At 33.4% G+C, this 26,311-nt stretch overlaps 1 protein-coding gene across 1 annotated transcript; it reads right to left on the bottom strand.

Annotated features, from left to right (window-relative positions):
* Positions 1–11,163: 11,163 nt before the first annotated feature.
* Positions 11,164–14,527, bottom strand: LOC142223145 (eukaryotic initiation factor 4A). The gene is made up of 5 exons (XM_075292967.1): positions 14,424–14,527; positions 13,307–13,530; positions 12,295–12,908; positions 11,569–11,792; positions 11,164–11,506 (listed from the first exon to the last, which is right to left on the bottom strand). Coding segments are annotated over exons 1-5 (1,209 nt in total). The 5' UTR covers positions 14,426–14,527; the 3' UTR covers positions 11,164–11,361.
* Positions 14,528–26,311: the final 11,784 nt, after the last annotated feature.

Here is a 26,311-nt window from a genome sequence, read left to right as displayed (position 1 = left end):
TATCTTAATAGTTCATTATTTTCATAGAGACTTGAATTGGTACAACGTTTTATTCATTATAACGTGTAACAGCTTTACCTAACACAAAATATTGGACCATCGTGGTGAAATGGTTGACATACCTGCCTTGCATACAATAGGGTCATGGGCAGCGTTGCCGCAGACTGTGCAGTAATGTAACTATATAAGCTGCAAGTTTTCGTACATTTTAATATAATGGTTCATTAAATATATTTCTCATTTTGTCATCTCTCGCCAAACGTCTTCTGCATAAACTACTCCCTTTTTAAGAAAATTATTGTATATTTGTTAACGAACAACAAATTTTTTGGTTATAGATTTTTCCCCAAAGCATATTTAATATCCAAAAGTAGTTTTTTGTAATACTTTTGCACGATAACCCCTTAGTTGACATTTGTACATGTTTCAGCCAAACTAAAACATGTTTTAGTGTAAACGAGCTTAAAAATAGCAGACAAAGTTTGCTATTTCACCAAACCATTACAGCTTTCCTTTTTCAGCAGACTTTTTGCTGTTTTAGCAGACTTTTTCGATAATCTCAAAATGCGTCCAAGGCTAATATTGGGGTCATTGGCTTCGACCAAACACCAAAATATTTTTCAGCGGTGGATTCACTGAGTAATTCTGGTGACATTTCTGAGTGTGTCGGAGCTTCTCTTAATGGTTTCACCGCAATGTGGAACGCCGTTCGGACTCGGCTGAGTACTATGTTCAGTTTTCAAGCTGAAAACCAGTTTTCACGGTTACTTTTTTTAATTAACTAATTTAGAAACATAAAATTATTTGCAATCAATTCCTTGGATCTTTTCCATCCATTATTTGGCAAGACTCGATCAAAATATAATCGTCTTCATAAATATATTCGTACTTTTAATTTAGTGTTTTGGTGAAAAAAACCGAACATAGTACTCACCTTAATCGAAATTTAAAGACAATGTTCTTGCGTGATAGCGAATCAATTTAAAAAACGGGAAATTCATCAGAGAACGCGGTGGGTAATTTACATACTGACATTAAGGCGTATAGAATGTGAAAAGTATTTCGTTGTCGGCTGCAACATACAAAAAAAGATATTTGAAATGTGTGCACTCATAGAAAAAAGTGCTAAAAACAGCAGTTGATGTCTGCTATTTTTGTACTTCAGGGTCTACCGAAAAACAAATTGGATAATTTGTATGTTTTGAAATGATACCCAATGCATATTTGTTTTGTTTGTTTATTCATTCAATATAATACAAAGGCCTAGTGGCCCATATAGTGTATTACACAGTAATAGATCATAACCATAGGCTGCAGAAAAAAACTTTAAAATTAAAATCCTTACAACTAAATAAATACACATCACAACCAGTTTCCCAAAATTTAAGAATCAACAATTGTTTTTGTCTATTCATCGACTCTAATATCCTTACAAGCTCCTAAATGTGATCAGCAAACACTTTGTTTGAAGTTATGTCTTAATTTGGTAAATATTCAGATTTTTGGGTAAATAAAGGGTGATTTGTTAAGAGCTTGATAACTTTTTAAAAAAAAAAAAACGCATAAAATTTGCAAAATCTCATCGGTTCTTTATTTGAAACGTTAGATTGGTCCATGACATTTACTTTTTGAAGATAATTTCATTTAAATGTTGACCGCGGCTGCGTCTTAGGTGGTCCATTCGGAAAGTCCAATTTTGGGCAACTTTTTCGAGCATTTCGGCCGGAATAGCCCGAATTTCTTCGGAAATGTTGTCTTCCAAAGCTGGAATAGTTGCTGGCTTATTTCTGTAGACTTTAGACTTGACGTAGCCCCACAAAAAATAGTCTAAAGGCGTCAAATCGCATGATCTTGGTGGCCAACTTACCGGTCCATTTCTTGAGATGAATTGTTCTCCGAAGTTTTCCCTCAAAATGGCCATAGAATCGCGAGCTGTGTGGCATGTAGCGCCATCTTGTTGAAACCACATGTCAACCAAGTTCAGTTCTTCCATTTTTGGCAACAAAAAGTTTGTTAGCATCGAACGATAGCGATCGCCATTCACCGTAACTTTGCGTCCAACAGCATCTTTGAAAAAATACGGTCCAATGATTCCACCAGCGTACAAACCACACCAAACAGTGCATTTTTCGGGATGCATGGGCAGTTCTTGAACGGCTACTGGTTGCTCTTCACTCCAAATGCGGCAATTTTGCTTATTTACGTAGCCATTCAACCAGAAATGAGCCTCATCGCTGACAAAATTTGTCGATAAAAAAGCGGATTTTCTGCCAACTTTTCTAGGGCCCATTCACTGAAAATTCGACGTTGTGGCAGATCGTAAGTCTATTCATGATGAAATGTCAAAGCATACTGAGCATCTTTCTCTTTGACACCATGTCTGAAATCCCACGTGATCTGTCAAATACTAATGCATGAAAATCCTAACCTCAAAAGAATCACCCTTTACTAGACATGGTCTTGGTATACTGTTTGTATTGTGTTACGATAGATCCCAATTTATCTTTCTTGTGAGTTTCAGCCAAATTAAAAATGCTTTAAAAAATAGCAGGCAATGTTTGCCATTTCAACAAACAGTGATTGTTTTCCCCTTTTCAGCGGACTTTCTGTTGTTTTATCATACTTTTCTGCTGTGACTACTAACAAATTTCGTTCGGTGGCATTTTCGTTGTTTGTTAAAAAATATAAAAATGTTTCAAGCTGTCATAATTTTCAAATTGGTCATATCATATGTGGAACATCCAGAAGGAATAGTCACAGATCTTTTAGTATACCTATCGTCTTAGAATTAAATTCTGAGTCGATTTAGCCATGTCTGTCTGTTGATGTATTTTTTGTGCAAGATTCTTGCCTTTATTTCCTTCAAAATGTACAATCCTTCCGTAAGGAGTACAAATGATGGTATTGTCAAGTATGCGAAATTTCGTTGAAATCGGTTCAGATTTAGATATAGTTTCCATGTATATATTTTGCCTGATTTAGATTCATACACCCACCGGAGGTCAACGCTTCATTCCGATTTACTTGAATTTTGCGCTGAGAGTATAAATAACTCTTTAGCAATGTGCCACATTTGGTTCAAATTGTTTAAGATTTGGGTATACCTCCCATTTATATACGCCTGATTTGAGGATTTGAGGAAAAAATTTCATAATTTACATCCATTTCCAATAGGATTTCACTGCAATTGATTTAACATTCGATCTAACTGTGTCGAATTGTATCCAAATCGAATCAGAATCAGATAGCAACTTTTTTATTGGGATCGATCTGACTGCTGCATACTCATGAATAGTTGTAATTTTGCTAGAATTTTCACACCGTTATAATAATGAGGAAATGTTGGAAGACTTACCTTCATGTTGTAAAGTGGCGTTAGGAAACGAAGTTCCATTTTTGCTGTACAGTTTGAACCCAAGTAGATTAAAAAATTTGTGTGTGCAATGTAACCTTTCAGTTCCTGCAATGTTGTTAGTAGGCAGAGCAGAAAATCAAATGTTTGGTCAAAAATCGGAATGTTTCGCAAATTACGGCATAATACCAAACAAAATGTTTGATAACCGTATTTAGAAGTTATTATGCATATTAGAGGAGGCTAGGAATATGCAAAAAAAATTTGGGTTCTATGGACAACTCTTTAAATTCTAAAACATTTAGGAAATGTTTTTTATTATTACCATGAATTAAAAACAGCAAAAATCTGCTTTATTTTCGTATTCAAAAAATATTTTTTTGAGATAAATGATCGGATGTATATTTCATAACAAAGGTAGGTATTAAGTTCGAGTTTAGCGGCTAAAATCGCAAAATTGCACCGAGGAGGTAAAATTTATACTCGTCATTTTTTCACGATTACTTTTCTTTAATAATCCATTTTAAGAAATACAAACATTGTGAAAATTTGCTTTGGGATTTTCCCCATCAAGTTATAATAAAATTTGCGACAAATAGTAAAGTTTTCACTTTAGCGGCTAAACTCGAACTTAGTACCCATCTTAAAGCAAAAAAGTATGCTGTTAATCTTTTTCAAGAAATTTGCATAACCTAATTGCCTGGTATTGCCTCGGCGCTGGGTTGATGGTGGATTAAAAAAAAATCGTGAAAAAATGGCGATTTTAGCGGCTAAACTCGAACTTAATACCCACCATAAAGCAAAACCCAAACAATTGTTTTTCATAACTTCATAATTGTTAGCTAAAACAGCTGACCACCTATATATTTTGGCGTCCAGTACAAAGATTTTTGCTGGCCGCATTTTCATGGATTTTTAGCGTGTAAAATCTCACGATCGGTTTAAAAAAACTGCAAAAATAGCGTATTTCTTGTCTGCAGATATGTGAGATTGAGTCCAAATCAATGTACTAAAGGCGGTCCATATTGATTTAGATTTTATTTTTGATAGCCTAGAATTTGAAATTATCATCTAACCGGTTAACATGCCCGCCTTGCATATATAGGGTCCTGGGTTCAACCCCAGTTTCGACCGAACACCAAAAAGTTTTTCAGCGGAGGATTATTCTATCTTTGCCGACGGTTAGGTTAAAGTGGCAGCCCGATTAAGATTCAGGCTCACTTAGACTATTCAGTCCATTGTGTCAATTTTTCTGAGCTTGGAATCTATGCAGATAACATCCAATTATATAATTCTACGGATTCTACTTTAGATTCGAGAAAATATTCGTACTAATTCTATAGTTGTGATGTTGATTCTATGCTGGGTTGATGGCGTTCTTTGACATGGTCCGACAGGAAGTAGGTTTTAAAATCGTAATATCTTGATGGCTAAAAAGATCCAGTAGCTCCGTCAGACCATTAATCTGCCCAATGTCCCCACATGGCGACACCCTTTTTCTAAAAAGTGACCGTTTTTATTTAAATTTTGTTATTTAGTCGTTACTGAGTTAATAAAGCCCATAAAATCAGTTTTTGACCGGCAGTTTCATTTTGGGTGTTAATGGGTTAAGGTGAGTACTAAGTTTGAGTTTAGCCGCTAAAATCAAAAATAAATCTGTATAAAAAAGTACAAAATAATACCTCTTTAATACACATTTTAATCTAACTTAATGGGGAATAGCCTAAAACAAATTTTCATAAAGCTTATTTCCTATAAATGGATTATAAAGGTGGGTATTAAGTTCGAGTTTATCCGCTAATTTTCACTAAAGTGAAAACTAAATGAGTAAAAAAGTCATAAAATTATACATATTTGTCGCAGATTTCATTATAACTTGATGGGGAATATCCCAAAGCAAATTTTCACAAAGTTTATATTCCTTAAAATGGATTATTAAAGAAAAGTAATCGTGAAAAAATTACGATTTTAGCGGCTAAACTCGATCTTAATCATAAGCGTAGGAAGGCCTCTGGGGAAGGGACTTAGACCCCCCAGAAAAATTTTAGCCCCCCTAGAATTTGAAAACCTATTTACGATTTTACATTTTTATAAAAATTAAACAAGTATATACTTGTACAACGCACAAAATTTCACTAAAGACTTTCATGCACAATCGAATTACTTGGGTTGTGGTAGAAGTCTGATATTTATGAAATAAAGCTGTGGTTTAACTTATGATTTAGTTGAATAAAAAATAGTAATTGATATTAAAACTATTCTTTCATAAATTAGTATCTTAATAATGCTGCAAAAAAGCGTCGCCAAAAAAGAAGTGAAAATGTTCTTTTTGGGTCTGGAAGTGGTACAAACTTGGCGGAGAAGCGACGAATGTAATATGAACTTGTCATAGAACGAATGTCCACCGTTTCAACAACCGTTGCAAAATTTCAATAATTTGTACCATTTTATTTATTCTTACTCTTTTTTTAAACTATTTGAAAAAAGAAAACAAAAAATTACGCTTTAAAATATAAAAAATGAAGTAAAAAACTTCCTGTGTAGTTAAAATAGTTAACTTCTTTGTGAAGACATTTTTGGAAGTGCTTTTAAAGTTGTGCCTTTAGAACAACTCCCAAGTTTTTGCTGGGAAAAGTGTGGAACTACCCTACGGGAAATGGATCAACCACAGAACTGGTACAGGACTAGTCCCTGGTGTGTATGGACCAGTCCCAGTTCTGATCAAAACGTATGGAAGGGACCGTCCACTTTAACATGGGTTTGTCATTGACGGAGTAAACTTACATTTTAGGACGCGTGTTGGACTCATCCCAAAGCACACGTCCTGGGACGATTTAGCAGGAGCAACCCATAAACAGGTCCTCAGGAACCAGTCTCGCACAAACTCTTAGAAATCTCTTTCAATTTGGGCTCGTAATCGAACCCGAAATGAAAAAAAAAAAATTGAAATATGTCGAACAAAAGGTTATTCTGATAATTTTATTTCACTAAATGTGAAAATTGCAACTAACTGGAGCACAGGTACCAGTGCTGTGATAGGTCCGTCAGTGGCAATTTGCACCAATTTCCCCGTAGGGTACTTTTAGTTGCTTTATTATAAATTGATTGTCGAGTTATTTTGATGTCTATTTTTTATTCAATTTTATGAAATAAAACATTAGTTGAACCTATAAGTTCAGTCTATAAAGTTTTAGCTAGGGGGGCTATCGCCCCCCCCCCCCTAGGAAATTTGTCTAGCTACGCTAATGATCTTAATACCCACCTTTAATGACGATTAAATGACGATGTTAGCGGCTAAACTCGATCTTAATACCCACCTTAAGAGAAAATTGTTAGCATGCTCGCCTTCCAGTTTCGACAAACACCAAAAAGTTTTTCGGCGGTGGATTATCTCCTCTCAATAATGCTGGTGACATTTCTTAGTGTTTCAAAGGTTCTCTAAGTGGTTTCACCGCAATGTGAAACGGATTCGATTATAAAAAGGAGGTCCCATGTTAATGAGCAAAACGTGGAATCGGGCAGCACTCAGTGAGAGAGAAGTTGACCACTCAGACAGAGAGAGAGAGTTGACCACCGTGATATCACAGCCCGAATGAGCCTAAAATCAAAGATTACAGAAGATGGGAGACTGGCTACTGAGAACATCAAACCATTTACCACATTAGTTTAATACTCGAACCAAACGCGTATATGACAAGTATTGACATAGCATTAAAATGCAAGTAAAAAGAAATTAAGAGCACGAAATAAATTTCCATAAAGGGGAAAATGTAATTTTTTTGTTGTTGCCTAAAATTTAACATTGTTTCATTAAGAAAATTGTATTTTTCATTTAAAAAATAAAAACGAAAAACAACTAAAAGATTACAAACATGTATTAAACTAATCTGGTAAATGCAACATTTGGTATGACGCAAGCCAATCTCCCATCTTCCTCAAATCTATAATCTTTGCCTAAAATAACAGGCTACTTGCTTGTATCGTTCAATACAATACCTATAAATATTTACTAAACGATTTACTAACAGCTCAATTTTTCGGACATTTTTTAAAATTTTCCCTCTGTAATCCGGACAGCAATTTTTTTGTTTGTGTTCTTTATGTCGTCGTCTTTTTAGGAACTAAAACAATACTAACAAAAAGGTGAGGAGGAGGAATGTCAATTTGCGTGTTGTCACAGTTCGTCCGATATTAAAAAAAAAAAAACGAACGAATTTTACTTTCACAGAAAAATTGGGTAACATGAGATATTTTTGTGCTAGCAATGGTTGTCTGCAGGAAATTAAATTTTGAAGTGGTATAAAATACTTAAATCAGAGCTTCCCAACCCAATTTGCTTTTAGCAAGAAATTTAGCCTTTGTAAATAAAGTGAACGACTAATAATGGAAAACCTACAACAAATTATAGAACACCCAGAAAAAAATGCCTTCGAAACTAAAGGAAAAAATGTTTATCAATTTAGTTTAGCCATTTTATTTCCATTAAGTTAAATTTTTGTGTGAAATAATATAATTTACTTGTTTCAGTAAAAAAATCCTAAAATGAAAGCAGTTAGGAATAGTTCATTAACTAGAATAAGGCATGGAATTTTACTAATACTGTTTTCTTCGCTGGGTATAAGAATTTACTACTGAACAAGAAAATTTTATTCACTGATAACAAAGCATTCGTAAAAGTAAACAAAAAACGAACTAAAACCAACTTCGTTTATTATAGAAAGCTTATCATACATACGAATAACACTTGGCATAGAAAAATATTTTAGTTCATTCAAACTAAAAAGTATTCAATCCTTTCAAAACTTAAGGAAACACACTTGTTAGAATATTTCTATATTTCTTTTATCTACCATTAATCGATACCTGTCATCGATGTAATCGATATGTTTGCGCGTGGGTTGTTTTTTTAGTTGGAATCGCGTTGTTATGGTATACGGAGTCTGTTTTTAGCAGACTTTTTTCTATGAGTGTAACTTTACATGGAAATTGGAAATAGTGGAATAATAAACTAATGTTTCAAGGCCAGTCGATTCTATTAATTCTTAATAGATATATTTAATGTATTAATAAAACATGTTTTTTTTAAGAAAAAATGCCTATATAAATAAATAAAGCTGTATTTAAAAACGAAGGTAAGCAGTTCTAATTTTGAAGGAAAAGGTTTACACAAATATGTAAGATTTGTCCAAATGAATGAAAAAAGTTCAATAAAATCATTCCATATATGAATTCAATTCAGTTATTTTTTTCATTCTGTAGTATAGTGGTACACAAATATAGGAAAATGTTAACTAATATATGGAATGTATTCTACCTAATTTCTACGAAAATCACATCGTTCAAACAAACAAAAATGTCTTTGGCGCTATACGAAGTTCAATTTCTTCACAATGAGTTCATTTTAACTTAAAGAAGTGGTTACTTTTTTTTTGGGTGAATTTCATGTAACTTCTATTATTTTCTTACTGTGGTTATAAATGAACATTTCGAAATGTACGAATCGTACACCCAAAGAAATTTGTTAGTAGGGACAGCAGAAAAGTCTGCTAAAACAGCAGAAAGTCTGCTAAAAAAGGGACAGCAGTCACTGTTTGCTGAAATAGCAAACATTTCCTGCTATTTTTTAAGCTCGACTACACTAAATCATGTTTTATTTTGGCTGAAACAAATAAAAATATCAACTTAGGAGCTATCCTAACATAATTAAAACAATATTTTATGAAAATCTATAGTAATTGATTAAAAATCTGAATATTTATCGAATTGTTAGTAGGGACAGCAGAAAAGTCTGCTAAAACAGCAAAAAGTCTGCTGAAAAAGGGACAGCAGTCACTGTTTGCTGAAATAGCAAACATTTCCTGCTATTTTTTAAGCTCGACTACACTAAATCATGTTTTATTTTGGCTGAAACAAATAAAAATATCAACTTAGGAGCTATCCTAACATAATTAAAACAATATTTTATGAAAATCTATAGTAATTGATTAAAAATCTGAATATTTATCGAATTGAGGCATAACAGCAAACAAAATGTTTGCTGATCGTATTTATGAGCTTCTAAGTATATTACAGTACTAAAATATACCAAAAATTACTTTTGGTTCTTAATTCAATGCTCAAAATTCAAGCAGGCAATGTTTTCTTATGTAGCGTATGAAAAGATTGGTTAATTTTTATGTGCAACAAAAAGCAGGGGTATAAAGTATTAAGTTCGGCCCAGCCGAACCTTAAATGCCCACTACCATGAATCAAATTTAATAGTTTCCTTTCAAACATCTTCGTCGTAGCGGGTTAATATATTGAGGTTCAGGGAGGTATGATGACAGGTATTCTTTCAAGCAGATAATTTCAAGGAGCATGCTTATCGAAGTTTTATTTAAAGTTTCTAGATATGGAGACTACATCTGATTTGTGATTTACAAGAACCATGTTTGTTTTATAGTAAAATGGAACTTCCGGTCTAAGTGAGCAAAAATCCGATGAAAGAAGGCCTTTCATTTGTTTTAAAATCTATATGCAATCAATTTTTACCCGCATTAATCGAATAAGCTTGACATTTTTAACCCCATAAAGTCAAATCGGGAGATCGGTCTCTATGGCGGCTATACTAAAACATGGACCAATATACATCATATCCTAAAATATATCTGTTGGTTCATGGAAATTACATGTCAAGAAGCTCAAAATGTCGGTGCCTAGAAGCTCAAATGTAGCGATTCATACTATATTCGACACACTTATTTTAACCCCATAAAGTCAAATCGGGAGATCGGTCTATATGGCGGCTATACTAAAACATGGACCAATATACATCATATCCTAAAATATATCTGTTGGTTCATGGAAATTACATGTCAAGAAGCTCCAAATGTCGGTGCCTAGAAGCTCAAATGTAGCGATTCATACTATATTCGACACACTTATTTGTGGTCTTAAAATTCCTCTAGATTTCCAATTTCGGGCAAATCGGATAAAAGCTGCAATTTCTAAAAGCCCAAGAAGTCAACTCGGAAGATCAGTCTAAATGGGGGTTATACCAAAACATTGATCGATACACACTTATTTGTGGTACTAAAATATATATTTAACTTCCCAATTTCAGCCAACTCGGATAAAAAAATACGGTTTCCAGAAGCCCCGAGACGTCAAAACGAGGGATCGGATAATATGGGAGCTATATCAAAACCTGGACCGATATAGATTATCTTCGAACTTGACATGCCTGCAAACAAAAAACGAATCCGTGCCAAATTTCAGGACGATAGCACCACTATTGAAGACATCATACTGTAACGTGATTACAACAGACAGACATGATTATATCGTTCTAGAATTTCTCTCTGATCAAGAATATAGAGCATATAGTCCAAACGGAGTGACAAACTTATTATACCCCCATCACCATTTTATGGTGGTGGGTATAAAAACAAAATGGTTTGAGTTTTTAAAAAATAGTGATTGACTACGTTTGAAAGCGCGCGCGAGTGAACGTTTTCTACAATGAGTAACATTTTCACGCGCACATCTCTAGTCCGTAAGTATTCATTACTACCAGAGTTTGGGGCATGAAATCACGGAACAAAGGGGAAATGATTACATCAATGTCCTCATTCCAGAGTACGCCAAGTCGACTGAAAGAAAACCTATGTAGATGTGAATTGAATATACACCTAGACATCGGTTTGCGTTATTATCATCTCCAATCTTTGCCATATAAACTCATAATTCACTTTGCGTCGTGTTTTTTTGGAACGTATCTGCGACGCAAAGCGACGTCTAGGTGTATCTTTTAATCAGCCAAACAAATCGAATATTTTAAAAACTTGTTCGTTTTTATTTGATATTTTTGGATCAATCATGTTTTTCTTAGCTTTTATTTTTTTACAATGTATTTCCAACTTATGATGTTTAGTAAATGGCTGGTTTAAAAGTTGGTTTTGTATTATTTTCTTTATTTATTTTGCTGCTCTGTTGATGATTTGCAATTTGTAAACGGCAATAGCTTTAGTTTAAATTAGATCAGCAATGTTAGCGGGCATTTCTTCGATGGTTGTATGGTAAAATTGTTCAATATCCTTAAGAATTCGACGGTCATCGTCTGTAATAAAATTGATGGCTACACCTTTACGGCCGAAACGACCACCACGACCGATTCTGAAAAAATGAATATGTTTAATATATTATGCACTTGATAAGTGAGTGAAAAAACTGCATACCTATGAATGTAATTTTCTCTATTTGATGGTAAATCGTAGTTTATAACAAGTGAGACTTGCTGCACATCAATACCACGGGCCAATAAATCAGTTGTAATCAATACACGAGATGAGCCAGAGCGGAATTGTTTCATGATCAATTCACGGTCTCGTTGTTCCATATCACCATGCATAGCCGAAACAGTGAAATTGTGGGCCGTCATATCCCCGGTTAATTGATCTACCTGCATTAAGATTAAATATATGCTTCTATTAAAATATGGATTGGGAAAATATAATTAATTTAAATCTGAATATAGAATATACATTAAAGATTATGTGGAAGTTTTCGTTCACGCAAAGTTACGAAAATTATAATGCAAAACAATGAAATAAGTTGCAACATAAATGAAAAATTGCAATTTGATCTTCTAAAAATATATACATTATATATAATATCTTGTTAAAATATTTTACATGGATATTGAGATTTCGCGACATACACCCTTTCGTAACATTTCTGATAGATAGATCAAAAAAACGTAGCTATTGGATACGTATGTTAGTTCTTTATACTAAGATTAAACGATCTCTTATAAAGCTCGTTATTTTCATGTTTATTTTCATGTTTAATATATTTTTAATTATTATATTAATATGACAATCGGAATAAAAAATAATAAACTATACCATTCAACGATAAATTTCCTTACAATTACAAAAATGTAGAATGTAATAATGACTTACCTTGCGTCTGGTATTGCAGAAAATGACAGATTGAGTAATTGAAAGCGTATCGTACAAATCACACAGCGTACCTAGTTTCCAATTTTCTTGCTTCACGTTTACATAAAATTGTTTAATACCTTCAAGCGTCAGTTCTTCTTTCTTCACCAAGATACTGACAGGTTCACGCATGAAGCATTGGCTTACCTCCAATACATCTGGAGGCATGGTAGCAGAAAGGAGAATGACTTGAACGTCGTTGGGAAGCATCTTAAAAACATCTTGAATCTGATCTTTAAAACCACGAGACAACATTTCATCAGCTTCATCCAACACGAACAATTTTATACTATTTGTCCGAAGAACTTTACGATTAATCATGTCGTATACTCGGCCGGGGGTGCCAACAACGACGTGACAACCAGCTTCCAAATTGCGGGCGTCTTCTCGCACGTTTGTGCCGCCAATGCAGGCGTGGGAATGGACCTTCATGTATTCTCCAAGAGCCATTACGACTCTTTGAATTTGGGTTGCCAACTCACGAGTTGGAGCCAATATCAAAGCCTGACAATCACGAATGGACGTATCGATCTGTTGCAAGATGGCAATCGAAAAGGTCGCAGTTTTGCCAGTACCTTTATTAAAGATTAAATGTATATGTTATAAAAGTGTAACAACCTAATAATAGTGGTGAAATTAATGTAGAATATCGAAACATAATTCGATGTAGTCCTAACGATTAATTATTTTGTGCGATGCAAAAATAGCCAATTGGTCTGCATTCGTTCGTCAAAAATGAAAATAAAATAACGGCATAGTTCGCCTCATTTTTTCACAATTTGTTCATGGTAAATGAGAGTAGAGATCCTTAAGGGTACTTAATGAAATGATGCACTAAACAATATAGACATAGTTATAACAAAAATATCATTATTAAAGAAAAGTAATCGTGAAAAAATGGCGATTTTAGCGGCTAAACTCGAACTTAATACCAATCTTTACAATAAAGTGCCTTACATTTAAATAAACTTACCCGATTGAGCTTGAGCAATAACATCTCTACCCTTAACACAGGGGATTATAGCCCGTTGCTGGATAGCGGATGGTTTCTCAAAACCATAACCATAGATACCTCTCAAGAGTTCTTCTCGTAAGTTCATATCATCGAAGTTGTCATAAACTTCGTGCCATGTAGACTCGATAACACCCTCGGGTTCCATTCCAGCGGGTCCTTCGTTAACATCACTTCGATCATCCCTTCAATAAAAATAAGATACATATATACATAATTTTTTTAAGTGATAGTGTTTCAAACATTGACATTACATTAAAGACAAAACAATGAAATTTTTGTATACGAGTAATTTCTCTATTTAAAAAAAATGTAGACACAGTGACTTTGAAAATCTGTCATTTATATATTACACTACACTTTTTAACCACCACGACGTGTTGCTGACTAACTAAAATGTAACACTTATTTTCTCCGTCTGCCATTTTATTCTGAGTCATATACACAAAGAGGAATGGGAAAACAGCAACAAAACACACTTTTTTCCAGCCGCATTTGCAATTATGAAAGGTGGTGTTTTATGGACAACAACAAAGTTGGAGAAAATGAGAAAGTAAAGAAAAAATTATTGTAATTTAGAAAATTTGCAGCAAAAATAATTTTAGGCCTTATGAATACATATATATGCTCAAAGTTATGCTACATCGTTTATGTATTTGTTGTTCTTTCATTGTGTGTAATTTTTTCACTCGCGAAATGACGAATCGTAGGAACTACGTCACGATTTTAATCATAATTATAAAAAAATTGGTACATATCTAAAGGGGTGGGGTTTGAATAAAATAAAATGCTTTCTTTTGGCTATTATTTGTATTAGAATTAATAAATAAAATGTCTGATTATAATTTTTGGATAATAGCTGTTGGTCGTTTTTCCATATACCCATGTACGACCCGCTCGTCGTATTCGTAGTCTGCAAGAGATGCCGAACAACCACTTCTTAGCGAAAATTAATTTTTGCGAATTATTTAAGAACACTTTCAACAAAACAAGAAGAAACTTATACGCAGACACGCAGAATTTGATTAACTATACAATACATATATTTTTCCACAATATTTTCCAAAATAATACTAACATTTTCCGAAAATTGTTTGGCACTTTTTACACACGTGCGATTCTGATTTGTTAAAAGCAAGCGAAAGGGCTCCATCTTGCTGAATTTCTGAATTCTTGTTCTTTTTTGTGTGCACATGAACTGCAACCAACTTCATAGGCTATTTCCGGAAATCAACCCTAAATAACAGATGAGAAAAATAATTTCTATTAAGACTATTTCTAGACTATTTGTTAATAAAGGTGTGTATTAAGTTCAAGTTAAGCGGCTGAAATCGAACTCAAGTCTGTAAAAGCAGAACGAAATCATAACTTTTTTTTGGCAAATTGTATTAAAAACTTGATGGGGAATAGTTCAAAATCAACGATTGAAAAAGTTTATTATATTTCAAATGAATTATTAAAGAAAAGTAACCGTGAAAAAATGACAATTTTAGCGCGATAATGAGAACTCAGTACCCACATTTAAGGTGGGTACTAAGTTCGTGTTTAGCCGCCAAAAACAAAAATAAAACAGTAAAAAATTATAAAATTATACGTCTTTGATATTAAGTTTTAATATAACTTGATGGGGAGTAACTCATCATGTTATTCTTTAAAATGGATTATTAAAGAAAAGTAATCATGAATAATAGAAATTTTAGCGGCTAAACTCGAACATAATACCCACCTTTAGCCGCTAAAATCCAAAACAAATCAATAAAAAATAATATAAGATTATACCTCTTCGATGCAAATTCTATTGATGGGAAATAGCCCAATGCAACTTTTCATAAAGTTTATATTCTTTAAAATTGATTATTAAGGTAGGTATTAAGTTCGAGTTTAGCCACTAAAATCGTCATTTTTTCATGATTACTTTTCTTTAATAATCCATTTTAATGAATACAAACTTTGTGAAAATTTGCTTTGGGATATTCCCCATCAAGTTATACTGTAATCTGCAACAAATATGTATAATTTTATGCCTTTTATTTACTAATTTAGTTTTCACTTTAGCGATTTTAGCGGCTAAACTCGAACTTAATACCCACCTTAAACTTGAACTTAGTACCCAACTTAAGTCGGAATGAATGGCCCAAAGAACCAATTTTTAATCCTGAAAATTAACCGAAAACGTGTTTTAATTTGGATGAAATAAAAAAGGCAGTGCAAGGGCTATTGCAACACAATAATAGCGTAAACATTTCAAAACCAAGAATTCTATGAATTGATGTTCGCTGGACTGTGAAATAAAACCAGATAATTTCATTGAAATAGAAATATGTTAAATTTAGCATCAATTTAACCATGGACTTTTTTTAAAAATGTAAATAGGTATAAAGTGATTTTCCGAATCTTGTAAAAAATTTTAAATTTAACAAATAAATTGGTTAATATGTATTTCAATTTAAAAATCAGAAGAAAAGAATTCATTGAATGTTATAACTTCGTTTTATTTATAATGTTTAGAGACTTACTAGGAATAAGAAAAATTCCATTGAACTGAAGTTCGGAATAAAAGAATAAAATTTAAGTAAAACCAAATAATTTTTTAATATAAATAATTAGCATCAGTTTAACAATTAACTTTTTTCTGATAGGGTTTATGTCGAATGTATTCCCTCCAGCTTTTACTGTCTGAGTCTTATTACGAATCGCAACCTCAGTCTTATTACGAATCGCAAGCTCAGTTTATATGGCAGCCCTAAGTATTGAAGTCAGTGGTGAAGAATATAGTAGTTCGTTTATAAATTTCGGTTATAAATTCTGCCAAGCTAAAGGTTTTACCATATTTATATATAGTACCACAACTATAATTCAGTTTGTCTGAAATATGGAATCTTGTCTTTTTATGTATTCATTTTCATATTTTGATATAGCTCTTATATACTAAAGTATCCGTTTGGGAACAATTTTTAAAGATACATCATTGAAATGTACTTTGCATTTTTAAATGCACATCCATACTCATTATACATTGTTGAGCTTTAACGTTACAATAAGAGAAAAAATGATTAATTTAAATATACTGTAGGATACTATTGCATTCAAAAATGCATTTTGGAAGCTTCGTATGCTATACGTAAATGGAAAGGCAATAAAAAGCAGTCGATGTCAAAAAATGGAAATTAGTATTATTTGATACTCAGAGAAATAGATTGAATACTGTTTATTTCAGTTAATTTTTTCGATATACTCCTATATGATCTCTTGATTCTAATTTGCATGAAATTTGAAGAGAATTTGGAATATATTTGCTCTTTTCTATATCCGACAACTATAATCTTCAATAACAGAACTATTATGTGAAAACTTGGGAAAGATCCTTATTTGTTTCCAAATATAGATTGTATGGATTCATGCCCAGAATTAGCACGGTTGCATGCACATAAATCCATTACCTGATTTTACGTTTTAAGCATACTTCCCAATTATAATGCGAATTGCATGGAATTTGGTATCTAGAACCATTTCTCTTTCTTTCTTTCTTAAAATTTAAACAATGCATGCAGAAACATCCGATTCACAGGAAAACGAAATGTAGAAAACTATTAAATCTCTTTAGCAATGTAATGAACGGCAAAATACAAAAATGAGTGTCAAACATTTTTCCAGTTGCCGTTTCGAAATATCTGGATACTGTTTTATCCAATATGACTAAAAAAGTAATCTTACTAGACTGTGGCGACAAGTCGTCTTTTTGATTTCTGCTAAACATTTGCCCAGTGTGACCATACCGCAAGTCACACTTTTTTATACCTAGTTAGGAATTATCCCATTTCGCACAGTAAATTCATAATTTTTTCTAACCACGCTTAAAGTCTTATCGGTTGCTATGGTATTTATTAAATTGCTCAATGAGTTAAAGGAATTGTTGATAAGTCCTACATATAATCAAGAAGAGATTTGTTAACGGTTTCCAATGGCTATCTAACTTGCTTGGTTTACCTAAGTTATTCCGATGATGTTTATGCACTCAAAGAAGTGTTTAGCAGACAAAGCAATACCTTTTCTAAAACATTAAACCAGTTTGAAAAGGAAAAAGCAGTTACCATTCAAAAGGTCCCTTAGTAGTTAGCTCATTTTTTGGATCCTAATTTTACACAGTTCGACCGCTAGTACACCCAAAAAAACTGAACTCACCATGGAAGAAAATGTAGGTTTATTTTAGAAAATTTTAACTAAAATAGTTTTCTAATTGCAGCATGTTACAAGTAAGTTTACAGTTTTTGTCAAATTGAAGAAAATTTATTAAAAATAATTAATTTTTTTCTGGTGTTTAAGAAAATTTCATGTGTTGAAAGAAAAAATTGAATTTTAAAATTGTTAAAATGTCTTTAGCGCTGTATGAAGTTCAAGACAGGTACAATTTTAGTAAAATTTACTCATTTGAGAGACTTATGAACTCAATTTAAGCAAACTTCTGCCATTTTAGTAAAATATGAACTAATTTATTTTTTAGTAAAATTGTGCACTATATTTGTATACAACTTTTTTTCTTGTTTTTAGTTCACGCCATTAAAGTTAGCAAAAAATTATTCAAATAAGGAACATTTGCTCATATTGTGCAAAATCTAACTAAAATCATCTAATCTTCATGAACCAAAATAAAGTTCAGTTGGCTTTAGCGCCCCTTTCTTTGGGTGTATCAGACAACCCGTTCATATGTTATTTGAACCAAATAACTTATTAAATTGTCGCATTCCCTTTCAAGTTATAATAAAATTTACCAAAAACGGTATAATTGTATTCTCCATTTGCACATTTTTGGTTTTAGCAGCTGAACTCTAAAACAGTTATATTTTCACGGTTCCTTTTCTTTTCTTTTATAATTATAATTTTCTTTTAAAATTATAATTTTGAAGCAAATAAACTTATTCAGTTTAATTTTGCTACGACAGAACATAGTTCCGACCTTAACCCATTTCCTGCCTATGTACTCGCTTGAGTACAGAAGATTGGCAACTTTTATAAATGAAATCAGACAACGTTTCTTTTTTTTATGTTTTTATGTTTTTAAGTTTTTTATGTTTTTTACATTTTTCAACAGAAGTTAAGTGTAAATATATATGAATGATGTTAATTTTTTTTATTTTCATTCTTGGCGTGTAATGGGTTAAGAAATTTGACGGTGGCATATAGTGGAAGAAACTAAATTGCAAAGAGTTACTACCAGGATCGTTGTTGAAATTGTTCACTGGAAAAATGGTTGATTATCGTCAGATTCATTCATTCAATTCAATTTCAATTGTTTATTGTATTCAAAGTAATACATAAACTGCTTACATCTGATATTCTAATTCATTCATTCAAAGCATTTAATTCTAAGCCTATGCCAAAATAAAGTAATTCTATGGACTACTCTCTAGATAGTGCCCAGGAGGAAAGGACAGCTGTCTGCAAATGAAAAAAAAAAAATATCTTAACATAAATATGAGCAGCCATATAGTTAAATGATATACTAAGAAATATACAATTAATTGAGTTGGAAATGTCTTGTTCATATATACTTGCAGTGAAAGAGGGAATGGACGAAATATGAACTGCGGAAATTTGTGTAAGACAATAAAAAAATTGAGGTAAGCTAAGGTGGGAGTCACCGTGGTTCAATGGTTAGCATGCTCGACTTTCATACATAGGGTCGTGGGTTCAACCCCAGTTTTGACCGAACGCCAAAAGGTTTTTCAGAGGTGGATTATCTACTCTCAGTAATGCTGGTGACATTTCTGAGTGTTTTCGAGCTTCTTTAAGTGATTTCACCGCAATGTGCAAGGTCGTTCGGACACGTCTATAAAGAGTAGGTTCCTTGTCATTGAGCTGAACCTATAATCGGGGCAGCAACCAGTCATACGAGAGAAGCTTGACCACTGTGGTATCAAAATGAACTGAATAGTGTAAGTGAGCCTGCCACTATACCTAACCTAAGGTGACAGCCGTTTCACTTGTTCGCTTGTCCACCAGATCATTCTGGACACATCCCATATTGGTCAAAGAGATCCTGATCTTAATACAAATGAATCAATAGCGCAACATTTCACAGAAAGGTAAAAGCAAAACCGTGTTACAACAACAGGAAAAACTTTCAATGTGTGACAGTACATTAAACATATCTATTGGCTTCGTATGTAAATTCAATAAGTTTGCGTATTCGGCAATAAAAAAGAAAAAAATGACAGTATCGTAAATGTTATTGGGGACTAATTTTCGTCTGTAGGGAAATATCTCCAGCGCAATGTATATGCGGCAATAAAAGGGAAAATCTAAATAAAATGAATTTTAAATATATATGTGATTTTAAAATTGTCGTAGGTATATTTTTCTATAGAATGTAGTAGCGTGTATTTAAGTTGTTTCAATGTGAAATCACACGATAATGATGACCTCATTTATAACTTACATTTCCAATCTACTTAAAACAAACTAAATTTATAAAAAAATTAGGTTCGCAAATGCAAAAGAGTGAACAAGAATCGAACCCATATTCCCGGTGAACTGCGATCGATGGAAAAGTAGCGTGTATGTATTTAAATTGTTAAAATGTGATGACGACTTCATGTCATAATGTAAAATGTAACCAAGATTCGAACCTGTGTTCCCGGTCAACTACGTTTGATGTTCTAACCACTAACCTACCGCACAGCTTCTCGAAGCCATGTTAAAGTTGTATATATTATGAAAAGTTGCTTTCACAATGCTTTGAACCACAAGCATATCGCATGAAGCCATGTTAAAGTTGTCTATATTAGGCAAAGCTTCTTTCACAATGCTTTAAAAAAAGCTTTCATATTGATTTCGAAAAGCCTAAAAGTATGCACATAGTACTAAAAGAAAGAAAATCACTTGAATTAAAAGCAGGTGCAAAAAAATATAATTTAACAAGTGTTGATTTCAAGTCTTTCTTAAATGTGTTTGTGATAATTGGTTAAAGAAAGAAAGTTCAACTTGTTAATGTTACTTTGGACGACAATAATTCTCGTATGTTTTTTTCATAAAAGTTTTGTATATATACGATTAGAAAAATCAGTATTGTACACCCATTGGTAATAGTGTTCTGTTGAAGTACTATTGCAAAGGGAGTAGTGCATAGAAATTGACTCGCTTGCAGTCAGCCATTCTGTCGATTGGCGATTGTGTTGTGTGGGGGTTTCAACTTCTATGGGGCTAATCTGGTGAGGAGATAAGTGGCTTCTGTTGAAGTTGCTGTTCAAAAGTGGAAGAGTTGGTGGTAGGCTTTAGTGGGAAACAGCGAATTCTGTTGAAATTGCTGTCCCAAGGTGAGTGTTGGTGTTTGTGGCAGGCATAAATACCGCGGTAGTAGTAGAGTAGCTTAAGAGAAGTATACAGTTCTGTTGAAATTGTGCTTGGGCTGGTGGAAGCGAAATTAGGGGATTCCAACAAAGGTAGAAAAAGTGTGTAGATATACAAGCAGAATAACAACAAGTAGCAAGAAAAGGGTAGGATATGTGTAGAGAGGAGGAACAGGTAAAAGAGAAGGGGGAAGGGGGAGTAGAGTAGAAAGGAGGGGTGTAGGAAGAGCAAATAGGGAAAGATGGGCTGGGGGCCGAGGCCCCCCGCAAAGAAAAGGAGGTAAAAAAGAAGCATTTTGCAGTGACGGGCCGACCGGCCCGTCACTGCAAAATGCTTCTTTTTTACCTCCTTTTCTTTCCCACCTTACCCAGCTAAATGCCAATGACGACTTGTACAAATTCTACCGGTCGGCATTTCTTTCTTTTTCACCGACTTTTTTCATCTTCAAAAGCTAAATACTTGTACAAATTCCACTATTTTTGTTATTGTCAACAATAAAATGTTTATGACAATTTGGACAATTTTCTTTATATTTTTATGAAAGTAGAAGCGTCTGAGTTTATCTGTAGGACATTTCGTCCGGATAAACTTATTATACGAACGCAGCATTACGAAATTTGGTGTAGAGAAATTTCATTGCACACAGAAGAATGACTTGCACAAATTCCACTATTTTTGTTATTGTCAACAATAAAATGTTTATGACAATTTGGAAAATTTTCTTTATATTTTTATGAAAGTAGAAGCGTCTGAGTTTATCTGTAGGACATTTCGTCCGGGTAAACTTATTATACGAACGCAGCATTACGAAATTTGGTGTAGAGAAATTTCATTGCACACAGAAGAATGATATTAAATTTGGGAAAAAATGGGTTGGCATTTTTTATCGCCTTAGTTATTTTTACAACCAGAAGTACTACCTATCACCACCAAACATTTTTTATCTCCTTAGTTATTTTTACAACCAGAAGTGCTACCCATCACCACAAAAAGGTGAAATGACGATTTTATGGCGTTTGTTATTGCATGGCCACGTGGAAATTATTGTTTCTTGAAATAACTCAATAAATAACAAGCCATAACATGCGTTCATTGAACTTCAATGTTTAATATTTAAAAAGGATTCTGTATTGACAATAAAAACATTCAGAAACATGAAAAAAAGGAAACATGAAAAAAAAACAACCACCGTCTTCTCAATCTGCGCTTTCAGCCACTCCACCAACCGACTACCTAAAATTGTCTCACTCACCATCATTGCCACATAAAGAAAATAGTAGAAAATAAAACATACATCAAAATATTCACACTCAAAAACACCCTCTTCTCTATATGAGCTTCTAGTCACTCCACAAACCGACTACGTAAAATTGTCTCACAATCATTGCCATAAACAAATAATAGAATCTAAAACTCGCATAAAAACATTCAAACTCACAACCATTGTTTTCTCTATACTGGCTTCTAGCTACTCCACAAACCCATTCATTTTGGTCAATCCATTTGTCGTTTGTCTAAAAGTATACTTTGGGCAAAAAGGAGTGAATCAATAATAAAGCCATATGTGTGTTAGGGTATAATAAAATTGTGTTGTTTAAGAATCTGATGACCACAACTAGTTGCCCTCGAGTCCAAATTGTTAATATGGATCGATTCGAAATCACCCGTTGAATCGATATAGCCCTGGCTGTCCGTCCGTCGTTGTTATCTATTTAAGTTGATGTTCAAACGACAGAAGTCGCAATTTTTATCCAATCTTCATGAAATTTGGCAGGATAGGATGTTCTTTTAGCATAGAAGAACGCTATAGAGATTTTGGGAAAATCAGATAACATTTTTGTATCGCTTGATTAGCATAAACAATTACGTTATTATCGGCATTCATTAATTGATTTTATTGTAATTTGCCGCCTATTCATATCGTAATTTCTGCTTTGTTATTCTTCTTTGGTCATATTCTTTGTGTTTTTAACAAACAGTGTTGCCATTTCCAATCAGAAATTGGTAAAAATGGCATTTTTATGGCGGTTATCGATAATAAAGCCATATGTGTGTTAGGGTATAATAAAATTGTGTTGTTTAAGAATCTGATGACCACAACTAGTTGCCCTCGAGTCCAAATTGTTAATCGATGGATCGATTCGAAATCACCCGTTGAATCGATATAGCCCTGGCTGTCCGTCCGTCGTTGTTATCTATTTAAGTTGATGTTCAAACGACAGAAGTCGCAATTTTTATCCAATCTTCATGAAATTTGGCAGGATAGGATGTTCTTTTAGCATAGAAGAACGCTATAGAGATTTTGGGAAAATCAGATAACATTTTTGTATCGCTTGATTAGCATAAACAATTACGTTATTATCGGCATTCATTAATTGATTTTATTGTAATTTGCCGCCTATTCATATCGTAATTTCTGCTTTGTTATTCTTCTTTGGTCATATTCTTTGTGTTTTTAACAAACAGTGTTGCCATTTCCAATCAGAAATTGGTAAAAATGGCATTTTTATGGCGGTTATCGATAATAAAGCCATATGTGTGTTAGGGTATAATAAAATTGTGTTGTTTAAGAATCTGATGACCACAACTAGTTGCCCTCGAGTCCAAATTGTTAATATGGATCGATTCGAAATCACCCGTTGAATCGATATAGCCCTGGCTGTCCGTCCGTCGTTGTTATCTATTTAAGTTGATGTTCAAACGACAGAAGTCGCAATTTTTATCCAATCTTCATGAAATTTGGCAGGATAGGATGTTCTTTTAGCATAGAAGAACGCTATAGAGATTTTGGGAAAATCAGATAACATTTTTGTATCGCTTGATTAGCATAAACAATTACGTTATTATCGGCATTCATTAATTGATTTTATTGTAATTTGCCGCCTATTCATATCGTAATTTCTGCTTTGTTATTCTTCTTTGGTCATATTCTTTGTGTTTTTAACAAACAGTGTTGCCATTTCCAATCAGAAATTGGTAAAAATGGCATTTTTATGGCGGTTATCGATAATAAAGCCATATGTGTGTTAGGGTATAATAAAATTGTGTTGTTTAAGAATCTGATGACCACAACTAGTTGCCCTCGAGTCCAAATTGTTAATATGGATCGATTCGAAATCACCCGTTGAATCGATATAGCCCTGGCTGTCCGTCCGTCGTTGTTATCTATTTAAGTTGATGTTCAAACGACAGAAGTCGCAATTTTTATCCAATCTTCATGAAATTTGGCAGGATAGGATGTTCTTTTAGCATAGAAGAACGCTATAGAGATTTTGGGAAAATCAGATAACATTTTTGTATCGCTTGATTAGCATAAACAATTACGTTATTATCGGCATTCATTAATTGATTTTATTGTAATTTGCCGCCTATTCATATCGTAATTTCTGCTTTGTTATTCTTCTTTGGTCATATTCTTTGTGTTTTTAACAAACAGTGTTGCCATTTCCAATCAGAAATTGGTAAAAATGGCATTTTTATGGCGGTTATCGATAATAAAGCCATATGTGTGTTAGGGTATAATAAAATTGTGTTGTTTAAGAATCTGATGACCACAACTAGTTGCCCTCGAGTCCAAATTGTTAATCGATGGATCGATTCGAAATCACCCGTTGAATCGATATAGCCCTGGCTGTCCGTCCGTCGTTGTTATCTATTTAAGTTGATGTTCAAACGACAGAAGTCGCAATTTTTATCCAATCTTCATGAAATTTGGCAGGATAGGATGTTCTTTTAGCATAGAAGAACGCTATAGAGATTTTGGGAAAATCAGATAACATTTTTGTATCGCTTGATTAGCATAAACAATTACGTTATTATCGGCATTCATTAATTGATTTTATTGTAATTTGCCGCCTATTCATATCGTAATTTCTGCTTTGTTATTCTTCTTTGGTCATATTCTTTGTGTTTTTAACAAACAGTGTTGCCATTTCCAATCAGAAATTGGTAAAAATGGCATTTTTATGGCGGTTATCGATAATAAAGCCATATGTGTGTTAGGGTATAATAAAATTGTGTTGTTTAAGAATCTGATGACCACAACTAGTTGCCCTCGAGTCCAAATTGTTAATCGATGGATCGATTCGAAATCACCCGTTGAATCGATATAGCCCTGGCTGTCCGTCCGTCGTTGTTATCTATTTAAGTTGATGTTCAAACGACAGAAGTCGCAATTTTTATCCAATCTTCATGAAATTTGGCAGGATAGGATGTTCTTTTAGCATAGAAGAACGCTATAGAGATTTTGGGAAAATCAGATAACATTTTTGTATCGCTTGATTAGCATAAACAATTACGTTATTATCGGCATTCATTAATTGATTTTATTGTAATTTGCCGCCTATTCATATCGTAATTTCTGCTTTGTTATTCTTCTTTGGTCATATTCTTTGTGTTTTTAACAAACAGTGTTGCCATTTCCAATCAGAAATTGGTAAAAATGGCATTTTTATGGCGGTTATCGATAATAAAGCCATATGTGTGTTAGGGTATAATAAAATTGTGTTGTTTAAGAATCTGATGACCACAACTAGTTGCCCTCGAGTCCAAATTGTTAATCGATGGATCGATTCGAAATCACCCGTTGAATCGATATAGCCCTGGCTGTCCGTCCGTCGTTGTTATCTATTTAAGTTGATGTTCAAACGACAGAAGTCGCAATTTTTATCCAATCTTCATGAAATTTGGCAGGATAGGATGTTCTTTTAGCATAGAAGAACGCTATAGAGATTTTGGGAAAATCAGATAACATTTTTGTATCGCTTGATTAGCATAAACAATTACGTTATTATCGGCATTCATTAATTGATTTTATTGTAATTTGCCGCCTATTCATATCGTAATTTCTGCTTTGTTATTCTTCTTTGGTCATATTCTTTGTGTTTTTAACAAACAGTGTTGCCATTTCCAATCAGAAATTGGTAAAAATGGCATTTTTATGGCGGTTATCGATAATAAAGCCATATGTGTGTTAGGGTATAATAAAATTGTGTTGTTTAAGAATCTGATGACCACAACTAGTTGCCCTCGAGTCCAAATTGTTAATCGATGGATCGATTCGAAATCACCCGTTGAATCGATATAGCCCTGGCTGTCCGTCCGTCGTTGTTATCTATTTAAGTTGATGTTCAAACGACAGAAGTCGCAATTTTTATCCAATCTTCATGAAATTTGGCAGGATAGGATGTTCTTTTAGCATAGAAGAACGCTATAGAGATTTTGGGAAAATCAGATAACATTTTTGTATCGCTTGATTAGCATAAACAATTACGTTATTATCGGCATTCATTAATTGATTTTATTGTAATTTGCCGCCTATTCATATCGTAATTTCTGCTTTGTTATTCTTCTTTGGTCATATTCTTTGTGTTTTTAACAAACAGTGTTGCCATTCCAATCAGAAATTGGTAAAAATGGCATTTTTATGGCGGTTATCGATAATAAAGCCATATGTGTGTTAGGGTATAATAAAATTGTGTTGTTTAAGAATCTGATGACCACAACTAGTTGCCCTCGAGTCCAAATTGTTAATCGATGGATCGATTCGAAATCACCCGTTGAATCGATATAGCCCTGGCTGTCCGTCCGTCGTTGTTATCTATTTAAGTTGATGTTCAA

Source organism: Haematobia irritans, chromosome 2 (assembly GCF_050003625.1).
Source record: "Haematobia irritans isolate KBUSLIRL chromosome 2, ASM5000362v1, whole genome shotgun sequence".
NCBI classification, from domain to species: Eukaryota; Metazoa; Arthropoda; class Insecta; order Diptera; family Muscidae; genus Haematobia; species Haematobia irritans.
This window is presented reverse-complemented; position numbering and strand designations above follow the sequence as displayed.

Bases quoted from the DNA above. Each gene is read 5' to 3' on its own strand.
- LOC142223145 (XM_075292967.1), bottom strand. The intron at 12,909-13,306 runs GTAAGTTTATTT...TCTTTAATAAAG, and splicing joins TATTGCTCAAGCTCAATCGG to GTACTGGCAAAACTGCGACC. The intron at 11,507-11,568 runs GTATGCAGTTTT...TCATTTTTTCAG, and splicing joins AGAGAAAATTACATTCATAG to AATCGGTCGTGGTGGTCGTT.